Source organism: Heterocephalus glaber, unplaced genomic scaffold (assembly GCF_053883595.1).
Source record: "Heterocephalus glaber isolate CG9 unplaced genomic scaffold, H.glaber_assembly_v1.0 deba00001606, whole genome shotgun sequence".
NCBI classification, from domain to species: Eukaryota; Metazoa; Chordata; class Mammalia; order Rodentia; family Bathyergidae; genus Heterocephalus; species Heterocephalus glaber.
The window spans coordinates 41,854,634-41,870,368 of record NW_028258377.1 but is presented as its reverse complement, the minus strand read 5'-3'; the positions used below and the strand labels follow the sequence as shown (position 1 = coordinate 41,870,368).

The following is a 15,735-nucleotide window of genomic DNA, read 5'->3' as shown; positions in this document are numbered from 1 at the left end:
TTTTCTTCAGTACTGGGACTGAACTCGGCCTTCACATGGAGCTGCATTCCCATGCCTCTTTAATTTTTGTAGTTTGACAGAGGATCTTGCTAAGTCACTAAGTTGTTCAGCCTGGGTTCAAATTTGTGATCCTTCTGCCTCAGCCTCTGGAACAATAGGTATGAGCCTCCATGCCCAGCATGATCTATCTAGCTTTTCCTTTATTTATTTTGCAGTTCTGGGGATAAGTTGCTAAATTGCCTAGGATGGGCTCAAACTTGTGATCCTTCTGCTTCAGCAGCCCAGAATGGTGGGATTACAGGCAGAGGCACAGAAATGCTTTTTTTTTTTTTTTTTCTTGGTACCGGGGATTGAACTCACAACCTTGTATTTATGAGGCAGGCGCGGTGCCACTGAGCTAAATCCCGGGCCCAAGGAAGTGCTTCTTTCTGCCCCTCCCTGAATGCCCCACCATCCTCTCAGGAGCACAGGCTGCTTCCAGCTCACAGTAAAGCAGCAGGGAAGAGGGGAGAAAGCCACAGCACCTCCTGATGGACCAACCCCATGGCCTGCTGCCCTTCCACGCTGGCGGCAGGGGTGGACAGCAGAGCGCACGGTCCTTGGAGTGAAAGGGGAAAGTCAGACCCTACCCTGAAGGGGGACTAAGTAGTCAGAAGCATTGCAAGGGTACAGCTAAGTTTTAAAGAAACAAACCACTCAGGACCTAGAACACTGTTACCCAGTCCACTGCCTCTCAGGTCAGACACCAGGCCCCCACAAGTCCCGGAGAGGAGCGGCTCTGACACCCCCAAGCACATGGGCTCTAATTTGGTATCTGTCATCCTGCAACTGGAGTCAGCCTGAGGCCTTCACCAACCCGGGCCCCAAACTATGTACAGTAAGAAAGCTAACTTCAATCCCAAAGGAAATCAACGATGAACTTCCCCTGCTAGCCTGCCCTACTGCAAGTCAAATACACAGGCAGTTTCCATACTAGCAAAATACTTTTATTATTTTTATAATGATAAAACAAGGAAAGTAAAGACTTCTTTTTGGTGTATACCAGAGTTAAGGGAAGTGGAAGAATAAAGGGATTAATAGGATTTTTATGTACGTCTGATGACCATAAAAAGTTAACAATACTAAATGTTTGCCATAAAACTTATCAATAGCTCTCGAAAATGATATATAAAGGATCATAGTTTTAAAATCTATAAAAGTAAAAAATATACAGTTGGAAGCTCTAACGCTTATTCCATCTTCAATATAAAATTGTAAACATTTATTTACACAAAGCACGTGTGTATAACAAAGTCCAAGCACCCTTTTCTTCTGAGTTGTGGCTCGAGGAAGATGGGGATGTACATGGAAGCAGTCATCTCCTCCCCTGACTCCCCAAAGCCAGATTCATACATATGGCCACGGGTAGCTCCCTAGAGGACCCCAAGAATCACATTTTATTGCTATGACACTGCAGCAAGTGAGAAGCGCACTGTTTGGGTGGCCAGCCGGGACTAAGGCAGACAGCAGGGCTGGCAAGCGCCCCGGGGGAGAGGCAGGAGGTGGCTGGGGAGACAGGAGAGGACCAAGGAGCCAGAGCCAGCTTTCCTCCCTGTTTTTGGTAGAAAAACCGCTAAAGTCACCCTTGTCCCCAAGCTTGGGGAACTTGCTAGAGGGCAGAGTCTTCAATGGCTTTCTGATTCATACTCCCCTTTGAAAGCTAAACTGAGGATCTGGGGACGGCAGTGAGGGTGGTTAAAGGGGAAATGGCCTACGTGCCACCAGCGGTGGCCAATGGCTATGAGACAAATCTGAGGGTCCAAGTAACCCCGGCAAAAAAGGCACTGCTGGTGCAAACATTACCAAAGTGACTCGGGCTGGTCACGGATTTCCCTTGGCTCAATTCTTGACATGATGTTACATGAATGGTCCATTTTTGAGACTCCAGGGAAACAGATGGGGTCACGGTTTTTCTCCACAGACTGCTCCACATCAGCCATTCTCCAGTGGACTCCTGTCCCCCACCATCCTGAGTGCATGAAGGGTTTCATCCTGCGCTCCCCATCTTGCTTTCCAATGGGCAAGTGCTGAATCTTGTTTTCCACAAGCAGCCCACGCTGTGTACCCTATTCTGTGGGCTCTCAGCTCAGTGAAGCTCACTAACAGACCTTCAAAGAGAATCCACTGGAATCTTTAGAAAGGATGTGTTAGTGTTATAAAGCAATCTTTAAAAGTGCAAGTCATCTGCTGTGGACGTGGCAGAAGTCAGGGAACAGAGTGGGATTCCTTCCCCTGGGCCGGCCTGCAGCCTCGTTCCCCAAACCTTTACAATGCTCAAGTTCCCCAAGGAATTGTAGTAACTCTTTTCACCCTCCAATGTAGGACATCACTGTTTCCCACTGGGGCTGGAGAGGAAGAAAGGGAGGCAGACAGGGAAAGGAAGACGGGGCTGAAGAAAGATTCATGTGCACAACTTAAGGCCCTGCCTGTTAAACACAAGCTGTCAGAAACTGCAGAAGGTGGGGAGTCGTAACACATGACAACACCAGACCCCCGGATCTCTACCTGCAGCCTGGGATCCTGGGGTGTTCAAGACAGAGTGACAGCTGAGGACACCACTCAGGAAGAAGAGGAGGAGCTGCTGGGATGGCCTTGTCTGGGTCACAGCTTCCTGTCCCCTTTGGCATCTGCAGTTATAGCCTGCGGTGACGGAAATGACTTTCCAGCCACCCTCCTCCCCCAGAGCCAACAGAGAGCGGGAATACAAAGGCTCTTCATCAGAAGGAAACCCTGGGTTTCCAATGCCACTTTAAACCATCACCTATGCTAATCTTAAAATTAAAAAAAAAAAAACAAAAAACTTTTCTATGCTACAAATTACAAACAATTTGCTATTTAAAGTTTCAAAAACCTGTCCCCAACACTGAGCCAAGTGGAGAAATCCTGGAGTCAGCATGATGGGACAGATGTTTATGGCCTGACATGGGTTTCACGGTTGCTATTGTTGGGGTTTTGGTCATTTCGGTAGGAGACCACCTTTAGAACCCTGTTCTGCTGTGCAAACACTAGGCAGTGATGCCAGCACACGGACCAGGCCTGCCCAATGGACCAACCCTGCTGGCTGGGAGCCCCCAGATCAGGACTGGCGGGCCTCAGCTGCAGCCTGGGTTCTGCCTGCCCAGCTGCCTGGCCCATGGGATTTTGGTCCCAAGTAGTTGCTCGTTCTTGAATCTGAGAACAAAAACAAGAGGATGTCTGAATACTAAACCACCATGAATCCTCCATTACTGAGACCCTAAAAAGTTGTCCAACTCGTTTATCCACTCCTCTGAAGTCCTGTTCTTCAGCAGGGAGTCGATCAGGTCAGTGTGTCCAGCCACACCGGACAGCCCGCTGCTGCCTGGCTGCCCACTGTAGAAGGGCAGCTCCTGGGCCACAGTTCGAACAGGGTAGGCCTGGGTGCAGTGCAGTCCCGCGCGGCTGCCCATCTGTGAGGCGGGGCTTTGGCTGAAGGGCCCCAGCTCTGGCCCTGCAGGGCTCAGGCCGGGCAAGCCTGGCTGCGGGGCTGTCTGGGGAGGCGCAGGGGCAGGGGCGCTGGTCCTCTGCTGCGTGCTCACCGGGGGCAGCATGGACCCTGCCGCAGCAGCTGAGCTCATGGGGGCCAGAGGCCTGCTGGGCATTGCCGGGGAGAACGGAGGACTGGACATCTTCAGATGGGCCTGCTGAATGTGGAAAGTGGAGGCGGCAGTGAAGGGGCTCACACTGCTGCTCCCTGGGGTCTGGCTGCTCAGGTTCGGCATTCCCTGATGTTGCCACGAGGCATTCTGGCCTCCGATGGCTGCTGACACCCTTGGGATGGGAGGCTTGGTTAAGCCAGAGGTCAGAGTCCCCTTGTTGTGCTGCTGAGAGAGGCCAGCGCTTCCCAGAGAGTTCTGTCCATAGGCAGCTGGAACTGCGGCAGTCTGGCCCGCACTGGTCTGCCGGGAAATGTGGGCGTGTCCGTTGGCAGCTTGTGGTGGGGGCTGGGCAACCATCTGGGTCATGCCAGATGCCATGCCATACAGACTGCTCTGAGGCATGCTCTGGGAGCCGGGGAACTGGGCCACACCTCGGTCCTGCGGGCCTGAGTTTGAGGGGATCGAGGAAACCGAGGTGTGTCCAGGACCCATTGGCATCAGATTCCCAGGCTGAGGGAACACTCGAGGACAGCTGGAGTTGGATGAACCCAGGTTGTTCATGCCAGACACGGCAGATACGGATCCTAGAAGACAGAAGATCTGTCAATCAAGTTGCCACTTCTTGACTGCCACTCGGAGACACCTGAGACCCACACGGGAGCCCCTCTCCTATGGCCAGGAAGGTAGCATCTTAACCTCAGATGGCGCACGAGCAGAGGCACTGTTCAGAAGAGAACCCAGGGGGTCAAGGGCACACAGTCTCCCACAGGGTAGACAAGGCCAGGTCTAGGACAATGGCAGGGTTCAGAAAGACACAGAGGAAAGGTGTGAAGTCCTAGGGAGGGAAAGCCAGTTGATCTGTCTGTTTGCCTTTCACACATCCTCCCAAGTTCTGCTCTGTGCCCTGGGAGTTTCATGATGATCCGCCCCAGCATCTGCCTTTGGGAGGTACGGCCACCACAGTGTGACAGGTCACACCCTGAGTGAGCATCGGGCTGCAGGGCCCTGAGGGTTTGGTGCCCGGGAATATTTGGGGAAGTCGACAAACACTGGGTTTAAAAGTATACAAGCCAGGGATTTAGCTCAGTGGTGCTGCGCCTGCCTCACAAGTGCAAGGTTCCAAGTTCAATCCCAGGTACCAGAACAAAAATAAATAAAAGTACACAAGCCGAGCAACTTGGAGAAGAGCATCCCACACAGAGAAAAGAGGGCAAACAAGCACACTGCTATGAAAGGCAGCCTGTGGGGCTTGAAGAGGCTGGCTGGGGACAGTGCACGGCCGGCAGAGGTGAGAGGGGAGTCCGGGCCAGACTGCAGAGCAGAGGCTGTCCCTGCTGGGGAGGGCTGCGCAGAGACGTTGCACTGCCCCGCTGTGTATGCCCCAAAGCAACAGGTGTCAAGGCACCCACTCCGCGGTAGGTGCTGTGCTGGGGAGACAGCAGGGGAGGCCCTTGTTCTCGGGGAACTTGCTCACCAGGGCTTCTGGGCTAAGCAAGGGACCCAGGGTGACACCATTAACCAAGATGGGCTTTCTGGGCAGGACAGTCACAGTTCATGAGTCAGCCAAGACTTGGTATGTTGTCTTTTCTCTTCCTCTCCACTAGCACTCATATAAGAGTGGGCTGAGAAACTGGGTGTGGTGGCCTGTAATCCCAGCACTCTGGAGGCTGAGGCAGGAGAATCGCTTCAAGTTTGAGGCCAGCCTGGGCTACATGAGAACTTGTCTGAAAACAAAACAAAACAACCCCAACCCTCCCCCAGCAAAAAAAGAAAGGTTCTTTTGCGGTGGAGATTTAGCTCATTGGTTCTGCCACCTACCTTGCAAGTGGAAGGTCCCAAGTTCGATCCCTGGTACCAACCCCCCCCCCCCAAAAAAAGAAAGGTTCTTTTATTTTGTACTGTTTGTTATTTATTCATTTATTTAGAGCCAAGGTCTCACTATGTAGTTCAGGCTGTCCTGGAACTCCAGGTGATCCTCCTGCCTCAGCCTCCCAAGTGCTGGGATTATAGTCCTATGCCACCATACCTGGCTTATTTAGTTAAGAGTCTTCCTGTGTTTCCAAGGCTGGCCCCAAATTCCTAGGCCTCAGCCTCTGGTACCTAGGATTATAGGTGTGTACCACTGCACTGGCTGAGAGGCTTTTGTTTTTTACCCTTTGGTACTGGGTACAGGGCCTTCATACTGAGTAACATCCCCAGCCCTTTTAAAATTTTGAGACAGGGTCTCACTAAGTTGCCCAGGCTGGGCTCAAACTTGCAGTCCTCCTGCCTCAGCCTCCTAGAGTGCTGGGATTAGAGGTGTGCGCCAACACACCCAGTTAAGAGGGTTTCTTTCTGAAGAGTCACAAAAAGACGAACCAAAGAACTTTAAGAATTATAGAAGCCATTTCCTAATAGGAGATCCTTCAATCAGAGATTATAAATTACTTTGCTTCAAAAAACGGGACAGCCAGGGACACAGGCAAAGCAATGGTAACAGTGTGCCTGTGACCTGCAGCGTGAGCACAGAGCCAGTTCCTCCCACAGACCAAGGCCGTTCGCAGCTCACAGATCCATTCTGTACCCAGCACAGAGTCGCAGGGAACAGAACCCCAGCAGCACTGGGCTCGACCAGCACCGGCCCTGCCCCGCTCCCCTCACCTGTGAACTGTCCGACCTGTGGTGGGAAGGTGCTTTGTGTTGGGTCCTGGTACTGGGGGGGCGGGCGGGTCAGATGGCGCTGATATTGCTGCTTCTCCTAGAGGATGCCAAGAAGAACAAAACAGTCAATCACATGAGACATTAAACGAACGCAGACCAGCAGTGACGGCAGAAGAAAAGCAGTGTCCAAGCTTGGTACCCACAGAGAACTCTTACAGGAACAGTGCTGGCGATTATTTGGGGGATTTTAACAAATAGTATGAGGCAGGGATATAGCTCAGCGACACAGCTGCCTGGCAAACACAAGCTCCTGAGTGCAATCCCCGGTTCCACAAAAAATAATCAGTGTGAAACAGGGATAGGGGAACTCTAAGGAGCAGTGAATGAAAAAAAAAGAAGGGCTGGGGACTTAGCTCAGTGGTTCTACCACCTGCCTCACAAGCGCAAGGTCCTGAGTTTGAGCCCCGGTGCCAAAATAAAACAAAGGGAGGTGTATTAGTTTCTTAAATGGGAAGGCAGCCAGGCATGGTGGTGATGGTTGTAGTTCCAGCACTAGGGGAGGCTGAGGCAAGAAGACAGCAAGTTATAGCCCAGCTTGGGCAAACGAGCAACTTAGTGAGCAACCCTGCCTTAAATAGATAAATAGATAGACAGACAGACAGACAGACACATAGGTGGGGATGTAACTCAGTGTGAGGAAAACTCAAAACAGGAAAAGGGGGCCGGGGATTTAGCTCAGTGGTTCCGGCACCTGCCTCGCAAGCGCAAGGTCCCGAGTTCGATCTCTGGTACCAAAAAAAAAAAAAAAAAAACAGGAAAAGGGCCAATAACAAGTATTATGTAAACAAGTTCAATGTTTTGAGCTCTGCAGTTCTTACTAGTTTGTATATGTAAACCTCATGAGAGTCTAATGGTGTAATTTCTTTTTTTGTTTTTTTTGAGACAGAGTCCCCACTATGTAGCTCAGGCTGACCTTGAACTCATGGTACTCCTCCTGGCTCAGCCTCCCAATTACTGCAAAAATAAAAAATGGCAAATCAAAGCCACAGTGAGATACTACTTCACTCACTAGGATGGCTGGAATAAAAAAGGCAAGGATGTAGCTTATAGTAGAGTACTTGGCTAGCATGTCTACGGCTCTGGGTTTGATTCTCAGCATTGCAAAAGAAAAAAAAGTAAAAAATAAGCAGCATTGGTGAGGATATAGAGGGAAATCAATACTTTCATAGTCTGCTGGTGGGAATGTAAAATGGCACAGCTGCTGTGGAAACAGTCTAAAAGTTCCTCAAGATTAGATATAAAAATTACCATACGACTCAGCAATTCCACTCCTAGGTATATTACTCAAGCAAACTGAAAACACAAACTTTTCTAAGGATTTTCATAGATCTGATATTTGGCAAATGTTTGTATTTTACATTTTTTTTTTAAGAGTAGGAAAATTTATTGGGGAAAAATAATGAAAAGGAATGAGAAATAGGAATGGGGAATAGGACTAGCTTCTGGGAGACAGGAGGGGTCCCGAATGGGTTGCCCTATATTTTACATTCTTAGAGAAAAATGTCATTTCATTTAAAAATAACTTATAGAACCAAAATATAAAAACTTTTAAAAATCTGAAAGTAAAGAGAAAGGACAACATATGTCCACATAAAAACTTGTACATGGATATTCACAGCAGCATGATGCGTAACAATCCAAAAGCAGAAGTAACGCCCATGTTCATGCACAGACAGGCATATCTACACAACGGAATATGGTGCAGCTCTGAAGGGGTTGCTAATACACAGTACATGGATGGGTCTTAAACACCTCTATGAAATCCCTAGAATGGGCAAACTGACAGAAGTAGCAAGTAAATTAGAGGCTGCCTAGGGCCGAGGAGGTGGGAGACAGGATGACCACTCATAGGTACAGGGTGTTGGGGTGACAAAAATGTTCTCAATGATGGCTGCACAACTCTGATATGTGAAAAATCAGTGAACTGTACAGTTTAAATGGGCAAACTGTTATATGAAGAATATTCCAAAACAAGGAGTTATTTTTTAAAAACAGATTCAAGTGCCAGGGATGTGGCTCAGTGGCACTGTGCCTGCCTCCCAAATGCAAGGTCCTGAGTTTGATCCTGGTACCAAAAAAAAAAAAAAAAAAAGATTCAGGCATAGTGGCAAACACTTGTAATCCCAGCCACTTAGGTAAAGCAGGAGGATCACAAGTTCGAAGCTAGCCTGGGAAACTTAGACCGTATCAAAATAAAATTAAGAAAAAGAGTAAGGGGCCAGGGATGTAGCTCAGTGGCGCTGCGCATACCTTGCAAGCACAAGGTCCTGAGTTTGATCCCCAGTACTGCAACAAAAAAACAAACAAACAAAAAAAAGAAAAAGTCAGAAGCCCTGTGTGGTGCCACACGCCTGTAAGCCCATCTCTCAGAAGGCTGAAGCAGGAGGACTGCAGTGAGTTCAAGCCCAGGCTGAATTACATAGTGAGACCCTGTTTCAAAAAAAAGAAAAAAGGATCAGGGGCCGGGGATTTAGCTCAGTGGTTTCACCGCTTGCCGTGCATGCGCAAGGACTGGAGTTCGATCCCCAGTACCAAAAAAAAAGGATCAAAGATGTAACTCAGTGCAAGGCTCTGGGTTGTGGCAGGGGTGGGGACTGAACCCAGGGCCTTCGAACAGAGCCACATCTCCAGTAACAGCAGGAAAAGGGGCCACAGCACTCCCACTCTGGGCATGCGACACAGCAGTGGAAATCTGCAAAGGCACAAGCAGCACCTGCACAGCCTCCTACCAGCTTCCCCTCACCTGTTCTGCCAGAAGATGCTGCTGCTGCCTCTGCAAGAACTGCTGTTGCTGCTGCTGCTGCTGTAAATGCTTCTGCTGCTGCTCCCTCTGTTTCTGCTGGTCTAAAAGCAGCTGGTGCTGCTTCATGACAGCTGCCTGCTGCTGACTGCTGAGATATGGGGCGCTGCTGTGTGTGGTGGCCACGGACACAGCAGGTGACTGGGTCCCAACACTGGTGGCCTGGGCAGGCACAGGGACACTGGAAGGACTCTGCTCCTGTCAACAGATGAAGGGCACTGGAGTCGGGTGGGGTGAAGCTACACACAGAGAAAATGTGATCCAGGGTCTCTGAGCTGGGCTTAGCTTCCCTGCCCACCTCCAGCAGGCTGGGTGGAGACAGAGCCCACGATGCCTGAGCACCACGGGACTCACCCCAGCTCTGCTCCCTTAAGATTCACCAGTGGCTACCATAATATTTCAACATCACTGCTTATACTCAGAAAAGAGGAACTCAAAACAGGAAAAGGGCCAATAACAAGTATTATGTAAACAAGGTCAACGTTTTAAGCTCTTCAGTTCTTACTAGTTTGTATATGTAAACCTCATGAGAGTCTAATGGTGTAATTTTTTTTTTGTTTTTTTTTGAGACAGAGTCCCACTACGCAGTTCAGGCTGACCTTGAGCTCATGGTACTCCTGCCTCATCCTCCTGAGTGCTAGGACTACAGGGGGGTGCTACCACACCCAGACTGTTTTGACTTTTGAGATGGGGTCTCACTATGTTGCCCAGGCTGACCTTGAACCCAAGATCCTCCTGCTTCAGCCTCTTAAATAAGTGTGATTACAGCCATATACCAACTGTACCCAGTACAGGGGACTCTGAGCACAGATCTGTAAGGTGGCAAAAAAGCAAAGCTTCTAAAAAAATACATTAAATGTGCTCATTTAATAAAACACGGGCACAAATGACTTAATTTAAATTGTGTGGCATGAAAGAGATACTAGATTAAATGCAGGTGATTCCTCTAATGTTTGTGTAGTTAAAATCAACTTGTAGCTGGGGATTTAGCTCAGTGCCACCATGCCTGCCTTGCAAGCCAAGGTTCTTAGTTTGATCCCTGGTACCAGAAAAAGAAAGATCAACTTGTACTGGACAATTATACCTTTCTTTCATTCTTTCATTCATTCATTCATTCATTCATTCATTCGGTACCGGGGATTGAACTTGGGTCCTTGTGCTTGCGGGGCAGGCAGCAGAACCACTGAGCTAAATCCCTGGCCCTATAACTTACTTTTATTAAAAATCAACTTGGGTTTATTTTTATGTTCTCACTCCCAAAGGAATGGAAGGGTGATGGTAGGTACATCCTCCTCCCTCTACTCCACAACTACCTTGGCCCAACTTCCGGTTTAGCAAGAAACCTTCCCAGTGTCTGCAGCAGAGTGATGCAGAATGAACTGCATGCTTACCTGGCCAGGCGGAACCAGTGATCGGAAGGGCATATTTCCTGGCTTTGGTTTCATTAGAAACAAGGGATTTTGCTCATTATTCAGATGAGGCAGCTGCTGGGGGAGATAGGCCATCAGGGCTGGCTTGCTCTGGCCAGACCCGGGGCCACCTTGCCCGCAGTCTGCTTTGTAATGGGAAAGGGGTTTCGTGTTGCCATAGTCCAGCACCGATCCTTGGTTATTCACAGAGTTCTGACTCAAGTTACCCTGTGGCTGGTGACTCAGCAGTGACACATGGCCCGGCTGGAGGAAGGGGGCTCCGGGCCGAGGGGAGCTCTTGTTCACACCAGGCATCATAAGCAGCTGGGAGCTGGGGAAGTCCTGCTTGTAGCCAGCAGGGCTAGCAGGCTTCTCTATGGGATAAGGGACATCTAAGGGGCTGTGGGAGGGCCCCGTCTGCTGCCAGGAGGACATCTGGCCTGGGGCGGGGGCTGGGACGGCCTGCGGTGGGTTCTGGAGCATCTGCTCACGCTTCTGCTTGGCGGCAATCTGCTGGAGCTGGTGGGCAGAGGACAGCTCGGGGGCGCCCCCCGGGCCCTGGCCAGGCAGCACAACGCCTGTGAGGGCCCTCTGCGCACTCTGGGCCTGGGCTGACGCTGGCATCAGGCTGGCACTAGGGTTGTCCGTGCGCACAGGTGCGGAGGAAGGCCCTGGGAAGCTCTGCCCTGCAGGCCCGGCCCCCACTTGTGGAGAGCCTAACTGTTCCTGCTCAAAGGCTGCTGGAGAGAATTCCGTCTTAATATTAATGTCTTGGGACAAGGGGGTTTGTGTGGCAGAACCAGAAGGCTCTGGGTCCTTTTTCTCCTCAAAGTCCTCAGTGAACAGGTCCTTCATGTCTTCGTCAGGCACCGACCTGTTCAGCTCCTCGATGAGCTCCTTCCACTCCTGCTCGTTGAGGTTGAGATCGGGCATGAGGTTGCTCTGTGAGATGGATCCTCCAGCCCCGGTGATCATGCATGGAAGGTCATCAACAGGCTCCTGCTTCAGCTCCTTACTCAGGCTCAGAGGAAAGGACTCCCCAGTGTTGCTGCCTCCGTTCAAGTGGAGGCTTGGGTCAGCCAGACACTTTTTGTTGATGGACTCTAGCCCCAGGGAGTGCTTCCCACCGGACTGCAAGGCCTCTCCCGCCGAAGGCTTGTCAGGCTGACCCAGGGGTGAGGATGGAGGCAGCCCGTTGGCAGACAGGGCCACACCCAGCAGGGCCTCCCGGCGGGTCTTCTTATGCCCAGGAAAGAGGTCTCCATAGCCATTCTGTTGCTCGCCATTCTGAGGGGAGGCAGTGCTGTCAAGATTCCTTTTCACTGTGTCATGAAGATGCTGAAAAACATTGAAAAAAAAGAGTTGGGTACATAATATCACATCTGAGGTTTCCTCTGCTTCCAACAGTCACATGAACCAGGGTCTGGCATCCTCACGCTCTCTGGGGTTCCACACTTCTGGGAGCACACCTCCACTTCCCCTAGTAGGACTGCCCCACCCCCAGGTCTGAGTCTGGTTGGTCAAAATCCACCGTCAAGCTCCACTGGGGAAAATGTGTCAGACCCTGGACTTCTACAGCCCTCTTTTCTTTTTGGTACCGGGGATCAAACTCAGGTCCTTTTGCAAAGCCCTTTTTTGTATGATACAAGCCTGATGCTACCTGGCATCTAGCTGGAGGGTTTATCCAGGAGTGGAGCTAAGGAAGAGCCTGAGGAAACATCGAAATTCTTGGGGACATTATTAGAATTCTGGACCATACCTGAGATCAGTCACCTGCCTTGACTTGCCACTTACATGAATCAATAAATAACTCTGTTGAAGCTGGCTTAACATGGATTCTGTTCCTTTCAACTGAAGAAGCTCTGCCTAGTGCAGCCTCTAGGAACTAGATTGTTTCTTACGGCTGGGGATTTAGCTCAGTGGCACCACACCTGCCTCAAAAGGGCAAGGTCCTGAGTTCAATCCCCAATACCAAAAAAAGAAAAAGAAATGGGGAAATGGATTGGTTCTTCACTTGTCACACAGCCTTCTGCCTTTCGGCTTCTATCCCAGTCTCCTCCCCTTCAACGCCTAAGCATCTTCTAATCCAGTTCGTGAACACCACCCTCACGACCCTCTCCCCGGCCCTTCACTGGAACACAATCATGTCTGCCCTGGCACTGTTATTCTCTGCTTCACCATTTTTAACTAACCTCATTAGGAGTCTACGTGTGCCAGGGACAAGACCATGGAGAACATAAAGACAAATAAGGTGGACCCTTCTCTTCATGGGCCTCTACCTCCCCAAAGATTGGGCAAATCTGAATATGGCTACAGAATAAGGCAAATGCCCTATGCAAGCAGTACAGCAGTGAGCACCTTGAGCATTCAGTTGCAGGTGTTTCATGATGAGAACATGACAGTGGGTTGGGAGGAGACAAGGTGGTACCCTCCTGCTTCCCTATCCTCATCTTCAACTGCCAGAGTGTGATCGTCCACGGACAGAGGAGGTGCCTGCAGTCAGCCTCTAAACCTACATTTACTTTTATTACATTTTGTTTTCATCCTCCACCTACAATACCACTCCCCCCCTCACTAACCCTGAGCATCTATGGTCATTAAACTGTTCCCAACCACAGCCCTAACTATTATCTCTGAACAGGTTTTAGGAGTCACAGGGAGCAGCATGCTGGGCTATTTCCTCCACTGCAGAGCAGTGCTCTGATTCGGGTGTCCTGTCTGAGGCAACTCTGTCGGCATCAGCTCTCTGCAGGAGACAACCTGTTAGATGCCAAGTTTCTCAATATCTAAGCCCCTACTTTTTGTTGTTGTTGTTGTTGTTTTCAAACAGGGTCTCCCTTTGTAGTTCAAGCTAGCCCTGAACTACTATGTACCCCAGGCTGGCCTAGAGCTCCCTGTGATCAGCATGCGCCACCATGCCTGGCTCTAAGCCCAATTCTTTTTTATTTTTTTTTGGTACCGGGGATTGAACTCGGGTCCTTGCGCTTGCGCAGCAGGCAGCAAAACCACTAAGCTAAATCCCCGGCCCTCTAAGCCCAATTCTAAAGCTACCATATTTTCCCCCATGACATCAAAATTTTGCCTCTTTTTATTTTGTGATACTGGGGACTGAACCCAGTATCACTAGGCACGCATTTCACCACCCAGCTACATCTCCAGATCATATTTTTTTGGTAAGAGACTCCTGCTGAGTTGCCTGGGCCGGCCTCAAACTTTTTTGGGGGTGGGGGTCCTGGGGATCAAACTCAGGACCTTGCGCATTCAAGGGAGGCAGGCGGAAGAACCACTGAGCTAAATCCCAGCCCTGGCCTTGAACTTTCGATCCTTTTGCCTCTCAGCTCCTGGGCGCTGGAATTACAGGCGAGCACCACCAGGCCTGGTTTTAAGATTTTTTTTCTTAGAACTAGGGCTAGTGGTCCCATTTGACCCAGCTATTCCCCTGCTGGATATCTTCCCCAAAGAATTAAAAGAATACCATAGTGATATATGCACACCCATTTTATAGCGGCACAGTTTGTAACAGCTAAAGCTTGGAAACAGCCCAAGTGCCCATCAACTGGAAACTGGATAAAGAAGATGTGGGTTTTTTTTTTATAAAATGGAGTACTATTCAGCCATAAAGAACGAGAAACTAGAGTCATTTACAGCTAAATGGAGGCATATCGAGGCCATCCTCTTAAGTGAAATAAATAGGACACACATGTGTACATACCGAAGAGTTTCTCTGGTGTGAGAAACTGAAAGTATAAATAAGGATTAAAAAGAATAACTGATAACTTGAAATAGGAAGAAAAGGTACAAAGGGGCAGGGGAAGGGGAAAGGAAAGAAGGGAAATGAAAAATTATGAGAAAAGAAAAAAATGGAAACAAAGTCTATGTGAATAGGGAAGGGCGCAGAGGTAATGGGGAAATAACAAGAACCAAGGCCCGGGGATTTAGCTCGGTGGTGCTGTCGCCTGCCTTGCAAGCGCAAGGACCCGAGTTTGATCCCCAGTACCAAAAAAGAACCAAGATACATGATGTGCAGGTACAAGCACCCAATGATAAATGTAAATGTATTAAATAGCTAAAAGGTACCAATGAAAGAATTTAAGCAAAAAAAAGATTTTCTTAACTGTTAAAGTTAACTGCACAGTGCTCTATAAATCCCAGCTGAGAATTTAAATCCATATGTGGGTAATTAAGAAAAACACCCTTGGGAATGCTGGAGAAACAGAACTGCAGGGCAGAGGTAGAACACAACCCTCGGACCCAGTTTAAGAGCAGGGCCTCCGTGCAGGACAGCTGTTCTTGCTTTCCGATGAGCACTCCTGCTTGCTACTGCCACCTAGGGGTGGGCAGGCAGACGAGGACCACACTTGTAAAATGGACTCTATAAAGCCGACCGTTTGGGAAGTTAGATTCATCCCCATTTAACTGGTCAGAGGAAATAAAAATGAGTTGCTAATATTTATTTCTGCCTTTTCTAATTTTCTTTTGTTCCACAGAACCATGGCCCGGCTGTTCTGGAAACCCAGGAGCTAAGTTTCCATCTTCCTAGGAGGGACGATGGAAACCTAGGGGTCAGGGCACTTGATGAGTCAGCTGGCCATCCCAGATTAGAAACAGACTCCCTCTCTGCCCCAACGATTATAAAAGCCGCCACACCCTCTTTCAATAGCCACATGCAAACAGCTGCAGACAAGTCCCAAAGACGACTCAATTTTGCAATAGCACTTCTTTTTAGCCAAAGGAAATATTGGGGCGTTTTCTCAACTACTCACAAAATTCAATGGGAATGGATGGGGGGTGTGGACTGCGGCGGCCCTGGCAGATTTGGGTACCTCGGGCTATGTAGGGGAAGCACAGATGAGCCAGCCTTGGAGCTAGGCCCAAGCATTTACAACAGGGTGGAAAAATAGCCCGAACAAGTTAAAAGTTACGTAAGAGCAAACAGCAGGTGTTCAGGTGGCACAAAACCGGCTGCCACCTATGAACACAGGGGCCTGCTTCATCTGGTGCTCAGCTCAAGAGATTCCTGTTCCAAGTACCGAACTATCTCAGTCAGGGTCCAGGAGGACCCAGTTCTGGGAAACAACGCCGTCTGTGCTCGCGGCCTGCTGGAGAACAGTGTGTGTTCTGGGCTGGCAAGCCACAAAGCACCCTGCAGGCTGGGCCAGCTCACAAGGAA

At 49.6% G+C, this 15,735-nt stretch overlaps 1 protein-coding gene across 2 annotated transcripts in view; it reads right to left on the bottom strand.

The window, feature by feature from the left end:
• Positions 1 to 964: 964 nt before the first annotated feature.
• The window catches only part of Maml1 (mastermind like transcriptional coactivator 1), a 45,166-nt gene continuing 30,395 nt past the window's right edge, over positions 965 to 15,735 (bottom strand). The window contains exons 2-5 of one of the 2 annotated variants that reach the window (XM_004836720.4): positions 10,548 to 11,903; positions 9,100 to 9,354; positions 6,297 to 6,393; positions 965 to 4,240 (exon numbers count right to left, since the gene is read on the bottom strand). In XM_004836720.4, coding sequence (XP_004836777.1) covers positions 3,264 to 4,240; positions 6,297 to 6,393; positions 9,100 to 9,354; positions 10,548 to 11,903 — 2,685 coding nt within the window. In that variant the 3' untranslated portion in view covers positions 965 to 3,263. The remainder of the gene's footprint in view (positions 4,241 to 6,296; positions 6,394 to 9,099; positions 9,355 to 10,547; positions 11,904 to 15,735) is intronic. The other variant, XM_004836721.4, reaches the window with a different exon arrangement.